The sequence below is a fragment of the Amyelois transitella genome, chromosome 4, assembly GCF_032362555.1.
Source record: "Amyelois transitella isolate CPQ chromosome 4, ilAmyTran1.1, whole genome shotgun sequence".
Taxonomy (NCBI): domain Eukaryota; kingdom Metazoa; phylum Arthropoda; class Insecta; order Lepidoptera; family Pyralidae; genus Amyelois; species Amyelois transitella.
This window is the reverse complement of record NC_083507.1, coordinates 12,896,581-12,908,487: the sequence shown is the minus strand read 5'-3', so window position 1 is coordinate 12,908,487 and position 11,907 is coordinate 12,896,581. Positions and strand designations below refer to the sequence as shown.

Genomic DNA, 11,907 nt, shown 5'->3' with positions numbered 1-11,907 from the left:
AGTTAAAAAATGCAACTTGAAAAAAAAAATTGAAATCAATTTTTGCTACGATTTTTTTGTGAATCGATACATACGATTAGGATCGATTTTAAAAAATCTTTATTTTTCGTAAAGAACGCCGTCCCCAGTGGTACGACGTATTGTTAATTTACTTTATTATTTTACGTTTTTTTGGAAGTCCGTTTTATTTTTGTCTCATCTCTCTGGTAGCCACTGAGTAACAGAGGAGATATTATGAAACTAGTAAGCGCCCGCGACTATGCTCATGTAAACCGAGAAATTACACTAACATCCGTTCATACATAGTGAATTTCAGAATGGAGGAGGTTGAAAGAAGCCAATACCGGTTGAATATGGCTTATGTTGATGACATTTTAGGTACAGGTATTGAATAATTCCCGATATTCCCACGGGTACAAGCGTATCCGACTAAGTCATTGCGCCACAGTCACAGAAGTATTGCGCAGCGAATCGGCAATTGAATGGCTATCGAGTTACGTGCGTGTGCGCAGTAACATTTCGGACAGGCATTGTGTTACAGACAGGTGCTATTGTCTGTCTGTTCTGATGATATCGAGTTGTATATTAATATTTATTATGTATACTGTATTAGTTCCTGCCTTTATATGTTTTGAAAGATTAAAGTACTCGACTATAATGCGCGCTACACTGGTTTATGGCAATCACGTTACTATTACTTTTTACTAAGTTTAAAGTTGTTTTAAAAAAATTGTCTTAGCTTACAAAATAAGAGAAATGTATGAACCAAATCCCGTATTCTGGTAATTTTTACTTTTTCAAAGAAAAACAAAAAAATATTATACATAGGCAATTAAAAAAATTGTTGATAAAATATTTAGTTAAGCAATTGGAATAGTAAGATAATTCTTATTTCTTTGGGTACCTATGTTAACTTATTGAGATATTCTGCGACCATCGCTATTTATAAAGAGGCTTTGTTTATTTACCTAATTGAAGCTTTGTTGTTTCAGAGTGGTCTGCTAACCGTGCCGACATCATCATAAGTTGTATTGGATCATTATATAAATCAAAGCCTGGATCAAGCGGCCTGCTGCGCCCGCGCACGCCGCGCCTCGCCTTGCCGCCATTCCTACGCCGCGAGTCGCCACGAACGCACGCGTCGCGTCTCTCACGACTCTATAAACTAGTTTCGAAAGTATCTTGTATACAAGTGTGAAACAATCAGTTTGTTTAGTGATAACTATTAAAACTCAGTTATTCATTGGATGATTAAATATTATTTTCTTAAAGTTTTCTCCAACTGGACAAGTGCATTGAGTAAGTGTGGAGAAGGCTACATTCCAAACCGGTGTCGTTCTTTAATGGACGAGGTGTGTACTACTCTGTGTGTGTTACAACTAGCCAGGGAAGTGACTGCAGTGTAGTGTTTCAAAACAGTTTCCGTGAACGTACGGCCTCCTTGGAACTGATAGCGAATAAATTTACTAAGGAGCTCGCGAGCCAGAATGTAATAAGTCGACAAAAAGTAGAGTCTATTCAGAGAAAAATGGCTCGCGGAACACTGAGTGAAAACGAGCGCCAGTGCCTAGACACTAATGCAAAAAGTCAATCGGAGCGTCTGCAAGACGCGGAAAAAACAGGTGACTGCAAGACGAACGGACTGCGAGTTCGTTTCCTGGATGAAGAAGGAAAAACTGAAAGAACCGTTAGTACGGACGAAGTCGACTTTTCTGTATCACGAGTTAAGAAAATACATATTCTAAAGAACAGGAGCTCGAGCGAGACGAGCATACTGTTGAGGAACCCCTCGCTTATGAAGCGTCATTCCAGCTCTGAAAGACGTTTTAGCGACGGAAACACCGACAACCTGAATAATAATTCTCTGAACGAGAATCTTAATGGCAGATTGTCTGTCTTAAAGAATTGTGACAAGACTGACGAGACAGATCCAACCAAAGATGGAAACCATTTCAAGAAGCACAGCAATGTTTACAGTGTGAACCAGGCCAAGACCCTGACGCCTGAACGAAAAAGAAATCCCTTGGCAATGCCGAGGTTAGTTGGCCATAAAATGTACGAGAATGGTCAGGGCAGGTCTATACTACCAGCTGAAGTTAGCCTTGCGGACGGAATCAGCGGGAAAGACTTCACAGCCCGCGCGATCGGGCGGCTGTCCAGAGGCATCGGGAAGCTGCTGCGAAGGACCAACAGCGTCCGCATTAGCGATCCAGACCCGGTCTACAAGGTGGCTTACCTTGGCAACGTGCTCACCGGCTGGGCGAGAGGTGAGTCAACTCGGTTACAAAATACTAGTATTATCAAACCATTTAATGGTTGGTAACTACAGATAATATCTGCAAACACAATTATCGTAACTATCTGAATCATAATCATTTAGGAATCTTGGAATTGTCAGATGCGGTTACAATAAGATAAAAAAAAACTGTTATCACTGCTTTTAGGTCATAAAGATACGCCTGCACGATGACCTAAAAGTCAAATAGTGAACAAACTGTCTCTTACCCAACTGGCAAGCTCTTATCGCCGTCATTACGTGAAAATGAACTGCGAGTGTGACTCTTGGCAGTTTTAATGGAGTGGTTTGCTGTTACCTAAATACTTAATTACGACTACTTATTGCAAGTGGTGCTTGCTGTTGCTGCATGACAAGTAATCGAAGAAAAAAATGTCAGAACATGCAATTTGATTTACTTAATTGTTACTCGGTTATTCTTTTGCGATTATAATAGTGAAACCATCATTGAGAAATCATCTTGATTATGAAATCTTGAAGTTGCTTCTACACTACACTGGGTGAAAAAGTTTCAACAAATTAAAATGTTTTCTGTTGTTTTAGATCAACATTAACAATTAAACGTAGTTCTATAATAATGATTTTATTAGTATGTCGAAGATTATAATAGAGAAACTTCTTTTGCTTATAAATTTAATTTATTTTTGACGTCAATAGAATTATAAAAAAAATTACTCCTAAAATGCCACATAATAATAATTAAGCATTACAATTATTCAAGGTAACGTTTTAAACTGATTATGAATTCAATTGTCAACTTCTTTCAATTGTTTCATTATTATTACTGTTTGTCCACAAATTCTTATACAAATATTCATAACCATGGTTAAAAAGTAATTTTCAATCCATTACATTTTAAATATTCTGTATAGATATAATGTCGAGAATCTGATACCAATTTCTGGCGTAGGTGCTTTTAGTATTTGTCTTCTAATTAGTAAATAATTTGAGTAAATTAATGTTTTTGTATTCTTATCTGTAGATAAATAATTGAGTGTAGGTTAAGCTATAAATATTTCGCATTATTATTGCAGTTTTATCAAATCACAGTAATGCTATCATTAATTCATATCACCTTCAGACATCAATATACATAGTTACCTACGTAGTGCGTTATTTCACGATCTTTGGAAATTCGCCAGACTTCATACAGAATTAATCAACATTCCAGCATTGCCGAAACTTTCATTCTGCAATTTTCTCGCTATCGGAATGGACTGAATGTACATTTGTGGAATTGGAGCCATTTATCTTCGGGACAGTTTCTAGACTTTCATGTCTGATGCAGTTCTAGCATTCACGTGTTTTACTCTGCAGTTTTTACACAACTGTTTGTAATCTTATATTTATGTGCTTTTACAATTGCTTATTTTTTATTTATTTTTTCTTCGAAGTCTCATTTTATTTGTGTCTATTTGAAGTGCAATCTCACTTTTCATTCATACATTAACTTTATATTTTCGTCCCATTAAACACAAATCTCTAATATTCTTTAGAGCTAGCTCAATGTTTGATTTGTCACGTTTATATTTATTTTTATTAATTTCTTCTACAAAAATATTATAATATCATAATTTCATTTATAACAAAGTCAATTTGAAACAACGTGAAATGCCACAACAATTAATGCAAGAAAATAGGTCGTGAAATTTAAGGGCTTAGGTCAATATAATGCGATCCTTGCTCTCATGAATATTAACTATGGAAAACTAGATGTTTATCATTTGTACACTGATCTTCGAACCTGCGACCGGCAGGTCGACGGAGTTATTTGAATATAAACACAGACATAACATTAAATCATTAAGTTGTTTTAAATCTAACTTGTCAAGCAATTAGTGACGCATTTAACTTAATAGTGTTTATACAAACGTTTTTGTGTCTAACACGAGTTTAACTCCGGTTTATTTACTAGTTCTTGCCTGGGGCTTCGCCTTTGCGATAATCTTTAATAATCTTTAGCTTTACGTCATTATTACGAGTATAATGGCAAATTTCAACTAAATTTGTTCAACAGTTTCGACTATACTTTTATAGATAAAGTATCATTTTTTCCTTTACTATTTATGAAATTGAAATAAAATTTGTAGTCTGTTATCAGAGTCCGTTGTTTTGAAGGTAATAATATTTCAATAACAATCGACACAAGAACTCTAAAAAGTCTTTAATACAATTACTACTTAATATTGCCGGTTAAATTGCAATAACTATATTTTCAAATTCAATAACGCTCAGTAGTGTCTATCGTACGAGCTATAATGTCGTCGGGCCTCAGCTCGCTTTAATATAGATTCGAAACTTATATACCAACGAAAGTCTCATCATCATCTAAAGCTGTACAAATATTAATAAAGTCAAGTGAATTCGGTAGAAAATACCAGCAGGTAAATTCCCAAGGAGTGGTCCTTCGCAATGCAATAAGCAATTTAATCTCAATTGATGTCAAGCCGGGGTCTGACGTGGCTCGTCTTCGCGAGAGGGAAAGTTGGTGCTGAGCTCTGTGTCGGAATCCTCGAGTACTTTTACTGGTGCCTTGAGGCTTTCTTTGGGTTACATGTAAACAGATACTCTTAATATCATCTCAATGTTAATGTGATTATTATTGATAAAAAGAAGTTTATTTCAATAGAGCTATTGTTTGTCAAATGGGGATGGCATGACTTAGTAAAAAAGTTGTTTACAAAACAATGTTTAAATAAAAAAAATTCTACGTCATTTCATGAGAAACCTGAATTAAAAAAATATTAATTGTATTAACATATTACATATTGTTGTAATATTTGTAATAATTATAACAGTACCATTGTTGAACCAGCTGTGTAAATTCGTAAATTTAAATACGATCATAACCTAACACAACATTTTAATGCGAAATCGATACAAACAGGTAGTGCCGTTAATTTTTTTCAAAAAGAACTATTATGGAAAGGTACAATATAAGAATACACAATGGTGACCGTAGACACTTACCATTAAGAGATACGCCAAGTGTATCTGATAGTATGTAATGTAAAAGTGATTCTAAAGTTACACCAAAAATACTGGCGAAACTAAATAAACAAAAACAAAAGCTAGATGATCATAATCATGATTATAATCATTTATTCCTTGAATATGGTTACAATATAGCTCTTACATATAAATAGATATATATTTGGGTACAATCCTAATAGGAAGCAGTGTAAGTTTATAATTTTATCAATTAAAAAACTATTATTTATCAGATATAAAAGCTTATGACTCGGCGTGTTTCAAATGTGCGGATCATCTCTGACGCGGAGATAAAGTAAGTAATGCACACATTGTTAAGATCAAGGATCATATGCAGTTAGTTGTTTGAGGATTAGCAGATTAATAACGTCAATTTGTTCTCTTAGATAATTATAATTAAGCTTGCTTTTAATTTTGAGTAGGTACGTCAAAACCAGTTTGAAGGTCAAGTTTTAATGGTTGCAAAAAAGTCCCACTAATTGAACGCAGAATACGGTGCGGAAACTGGTATAAATTAACTTTGACGCGGATGGAATTAATGTAGTACTGACGCCGGTCATCGTGTCATGAATTGATTATTTATTCTCTGATTAATATATGTATGTAAGATTATGGTATCAACTTGTAGGTAAGTCATCTTTGGCGCCAATGTTAGGATAAAATACTTACAACAGGATTATGGTCAAAATTTGCACCGTGGACCCCTCTCGTCTCTTCCTTCAGAGAGGTGAGGATGTAAACTGAATTTACGCTAAGAGGAGAAGGGTGTATAAAATTCTTTCAATGTAAATAGTAAAATAGGCTTTGAAGCAGGTGATTTTGAAGTCCAGTAATGTAGTGGATGATTTAAAGATACAGAAACAAAAATTCTGAACAACGTGAGCAGTAGATTATAAATATTGAAAAACATTAACATATCATGAATAAATTATAATGATATTTGCTTTTCTGTAACATATTTTGATAAAATTTTGTTTGTTTGTTTGTAATATCTTTATCGCACAGAAATTTACACAGTTACAAGTAATAGTACATACATACATAGTTATAAAAGAAATAAATCACGGGCAATGGTGGACTTATCCCATGAAGGGATCTCTACCAGTCAACCGGTAAACAATAAACGAAGTAGATAATTAAGTAAGTTGTAAGAGAACGCGGCAAGTCGTTGTTTATTTCTATACGTATAGTCTATTGATTCTCGATAGTATTATAGATTACTCATTAGAAAGACTTATCCCAAATTTTGCATAACAGCAAAGCTCAAGACGAAATCATTATGATAGTAAAATTAGACGTGATCTCGTAAATTTCGGATGGATGATATGACTTAACAACCGTTAGACAGGCCGACTGTTTGCTTGTTCACTCATGTCATAAACTAAAAGAATGTGTAATAAATCCAAAGAAATGTCTGATGTCGTAAACTAAGGTAATCAAACTCCTACTCTTGCAAACAGCGGGCATGACGGCAATGTGATGATTATTATTACATTATTACACAACTGTTATTTTCAACAACCAAATAAAGGTATGTCTTAAAATCTCTTAGTTTTTAATTGCTGTAAGTACTTGGAAAAAAAGCATAAATCAATAAATGACATTAACAACTTTTCGTAGGGGTATATTAGAATAAATGGCTATCTCTTGGATTGACATGTTGACATCTCTTCTTCTTTATCGTCATTTAACGTCAGGTAAGATGGAAGATAAATGCTTTATTCAATATTGAATAAAAGAAAAAGATTTTATGTTTATGAGATAATATTACTCGAATAAAGATGTTTTGTAACTCCGCGATATGACACACATAATTGAAAACACACTATAATTTAGATTTTATGTAAAAGCAAGTCTTCAGAAACATATATTTTAAGTTTGCTTACACAAGTTAGTACAAAAAATTCAAAACCTGTGTTGATTTTATAAGTATGATAATACTTCAACGTTTCCACAGTAATATCAAAGAGAGCCACATAAATTCTTTAACTTTGTACGTTATTTGGTGTGAGTGTCCATTCAAATCACCTGTGTGAACCCTCACCGCCGCGGCGGAAGCGCGCTGGCTGATCAAGCTCTTCCGTCTCCCTCGCACCTACCACCTCTTTAATCGCATTCCGAGCATTGTCTGCTCTCCCTCTCCCATGAACGGTTTCGTTGATCACTAGATAAAGCACTCTATCACCACTGATAACAGTCCTATTTGAGTTCCTTCGCGATTATGATCAGTAAACACGTACATATAGGACTAATTTGTTTATTCCCAATTCCTTTTTGAAATAGAATAGTGTTGATGGTGTTTGGAAATAATTAGGTTCTGTCATATCATTGCTTTATGAAAGAATAAATATAATTAAAAGGTCAGGTCTCTTTGTTTTCAAATAGTAACTTTTACTTGGATAAAATTTTTCTTAAGTTCAAGTTTTTTAACAAGAAAGTTTTAAGTTTGCTAGCCACGTTTTGTTGCTATTATTAACTTTTTCAGACGTTTGAATGACATTGGACATAAGTTCTTGGAGGACTTTAATATGTGTCACGATCATTTCAGTCTATTCTCATATCGTCCTGGTGAAGGGTCAGGTCAAAAGTGCCCGAAACCGCCGAGCTCGCATGAAGAGAGTTATGAATGTGGATGAAGCAAAGGAAGTATGCAGGGATCGTGGCAAGTGGAAAGAGGTAGTCTCTGCCTACCCCTCCGGGAAAGAGGCGTGAGTTTATGTATGTATGTATGTATTCTCATATCAGCCACAAAACTAGAAACTAAAATGAAACTTAATCTTTAACAGCGAACCCAAGTGGAGTAACGTTCATGGTATTGATTCCAGATCGAATATTAACTAGAGTAGCTTTCGTAACGTAATTACAGGTGTCTGCCCGACGGAACGGAACCACGCGCATTTCAAAATTAAAAAAAAAGAAACGATTGCAAAATTTATTCAGAACTGTCCAAATTGGGAATATATGGGCTGGTTTGGAAAGTTGGTATATGAGATTTTTGATCTGTGAAGGTAAATCAGATTTTCAAGTAATATTGGAATAGCGGAAAACAATTATGTAGGTCGCTGGATTTTTGGTAAAGAGAATATTGTGAAAGGAAGAAGCGGGAAGCGGGAGTGCACAACACGTACCTTAATTTCTCGTATATTGGCTTCTTGGGCCCTGGCCAGGGTTCTTCTTGTTTCAAAGATGCGCACTTTTTCTATTTTTATTATATGAGCGGAGCGGTCAATTTGCGGCCATATTTTTTCTTCAATCACTAGTTTTCAAATTTAAATTGAAATGTTCTATGGCTCCATTCGTAAGCCGTCGAGTGTTTTCGAGCTCCGAAGTAACCACATATGCTGTCACGGTCGTATTGTGCGGAATGAAAAGGGATAGGAACAGTAAAATAAAGCGGCGCGTTCATCCTCCGGCGCCTTGAGAAACATCGCTTTCTCAAAAGAAAAATAAAAGGAAATCACTCATAGAGTAGCGTAAATAGTAGTGGATTTTAATATTAACTAAAGCGGAAAAAATAATATAATAACATTCATAAAATAAGAAATTATTAAGAAAATGCGGTATTGTTATTGCGACGGCAATGGACTTAATTTAACGATTGGTCTTTTAAGAAAACCATTTTGAGTTTTAACTAAAGCTACTCTCACAGTACCGTCTGCACCTGGATAAGTCTTTTCAATGATTCCCAATGGCCATCGTAATGGGGGAACATTATCTTCATGTATCAACACTACAGTACCAATTTTGACGTTCGTTACATCTTTCAACCATTTCTGACGAACCTGTAAATTATTCAAGTACTCTAAATGCCATCTTTTCCAATATGAGCGAATCATTTGATCGAGTAGCGATTTACGTGTAACTAGCGGCGTAGAAGAAACAGGTGCGAGTGGCAAGTACTGTAGTGGAGAAGCCATAATAAAGTGCGCGGGAGTTAAAGGCTCAAGATGCGGTTCTTCCTGTAGTACGCAGAGTGGTCGTGAATTCATTATTGTTTCAATCTGTGTTAATACTGTTAAAAGCTCTTCATATGTAAGTAATTGATTGCCAATAATGCGGTACAAATGAGTCTTCAGACTTTTTATATTTGACTCCCAAATTCCTCCAAAATGCGGAGCGCGGGGAGGAGACATATGCCATTCTATGCGGTGATTTACAAGCTCGCTTGAGAGTAAATCATTATAATCTGAAGAAAGTAAAAAATTATAAAGCTCATTCAAATGAGACTTAGCGCCAACGAAATTAGTTCCATTATCGGAATATAGATGAGAAACTGGACCCCTACGGGATATAAATCTCTTAAACGCAGAAAGAAATGTAATAGAAGATAAATCTGAGGCAAGTTCAATATGAACTGCTTTCGTCACTAAACAAATAAATAGGCAAATATATGCCTTTTGACTTCGCTGACCACGACGTCTACAAATAGTGATGTTAATAGGCCCAGCGTAATCCACGCCAGTATGAACGAAAGCCTTTGTCTCTTGAACACGAAATGCGGGTAAATTCGCCATCTTAGGAGTTGGATGCGAAGGAGAATTTTTAAAACAAAAATTACAATTATGTACTCGTTGCCGTATAACAGATCGAGATGATATTATCCAATATTTTTGGCGAATCAAAGAGCTAAGAAGAGCGGCACCAGTATGACAATGTACGCGGTGAAAATAGTCTATAATCAAGTAAGTAACATTATCATGTTTAGGAAGTAAAATAGGATGTTTCGCTTCGAACGGTAAGTTTGAATTAGCTAATCGACCTCCTATTCTGATTAATTTATCTTCCGATATAAATAAGTCTAATTTATTAAGCGGGGCAGAAGGTATATTACCCTTTTTCAAATCATTTATGACATGTGTAAAATGAGCGATTTGAACTGATCGAAGCAAATAGTTTTCAGCGGTAATTATATGAGAGGTCTCTAACCTTTTAGAGCGGGGCAATAATCTTACAAAGCGTAAAATATATACAATTATTCTTAATAGTTTATTCCATGAAGAAACTTTGCACGATAAAGAACAAAGACGAGACAATTCTATACCACGAGAAGCGGTTGCGACAAGCGTTTTACTGTTAAATTCTGGCAAGTCTTCACATTTTTCAGGCTGAAAAGATTCTATCGGCCACTGAGGTACAGGCGTAATTAACCATTCAGGACCGTTCCACCATAATTTGTGCGTAAGTAATTGTTCAGGTAATAAACCTCTCGACAGACAGTCTGCGGGATTTTGAACTCCGGCGACGTGGTAGAAGTTTTTAGGCTCTAGATTCTCGTGACATTTGGCAACACGATTGCTGACAAAAATATTCCACCGATGTGGAGAAGAATGAATCCACGAAAGAGCTATTTTTGAGTCTGAAAAAGCATAAACATTATCTATAGGCGTGCGCGCTGAATAAGTATCGTAGAGTAATTTGGTTAGTTTAGACATTATGACGGCAGCACAGAGCTCCAAGCGGGCAAGTGAAACTACTTTGACTGGCGCAACCTTTGACTTTGCACAAACCAAGCGGACACATATGTTACCAGTAGGATCGGTAACATGTAAGAAAACAACACAGCCATACGCTTTCATACTAGCGTCAGCGAAAGCAACTATATTAACCTTAGAACCCTGAGCTACAGCCAGATGGCGCGGAATTTTTAAATTAGCAAGAAGTGGCAATTGTTCTCTAAATTTAATAAACATAGCGGATATATTTGTCGGAGGTGCTTCATCCCATCCAACCTTCTGAAGCCAAAGTTCTTTAATTAGAAGTTTAGCATAAACAATTACAGGCGCGGCAAAACCTAACACGTCCCATAAGCGGGCGATTGAAGAAAGTATAGAACGTTTGGTACAAGAGCGATCATCGTTATTTATTTTAAAAACAAATGTGTCACTCTCCGGCTGCCATTCCAGCCCTAATATTTTAAGAGAAGCGGATTTATCAAATTCTACTTGTTGTGAAAGTCTTAGCGGTAGCGGAATATTATCAAGTACCATTTTAGAGTTACTCGACCATTTAACTAAATCAAAACCACCTGATTTAAACATTTTAATCAACTGCGTGGAAGCTTCGACAGCATCTGATTCATTTAAAATTGAACTAGTTAATCATCCATATAGAGCTCCTTTTCAGCTATAGCTGCTGCTACAGGAAAATTAGAACGTTCATCATTACAAAGTTGACGTACTGTGCGCATTGCAACAAATGGGCTCGACCTAAGTCCAAACGTCACTCTGTTGAACTTGAACATACGAATCGGTTCAGAAGGGTCAAATCGAAAGAGTATTTTTTGATATTTTTGATGTTCCTCAGTTACAAGTATCTGAAGATACATCTGCCTTATATCTGCAGTTAAAGCTACTGGAAATAAACGAAAATTAAGTAATAATAAAAATAAATCAGCTTGAAGATTGGGTCCAGTGTGTAAAATATCATTGAGAGATACACCATTATGACATTGAGCACTTGCGTCCAAAACAACCCTGACTTTAGTAGTCTGTTTGTCCAATCTGACAACTGGGTGGTGAGGAATTATATAACCTCCATCAGACTCGTCCGATGGTAACACTGGATCTAAGTATTTGTTATTTATGTAATCCATGATAGCGGCGTTATAGCTCACACGTAAA

The 11,907-nt window shown here is 35.7% G+C and overlaps 1 protein-coding gene across 1 annotated transcript in view; it reads left to right on the top strand.

Moving 5' to 3' along the window:
• Positions 1-1,089: 1,089 nt before the first annotated feature.
• The window catches only part of LOC106138999 (uncharacterized), a 66,355-nt gene continuing 55,537 nt past the window's right edge, over positions 1,090-11,907 (top strand). The window contains exon 1 of the mRNA XM_013340327.2: positions 1,090-2,267. Coding sequence (XP_013195781.2) covers positions 1,529-2,267 — 739 coding nt within the window. The 5' untranslated portion in view covers positions 1,090-1,528. The remainder of the gene's footprint in view (positions 2,268-11,907) is intronic.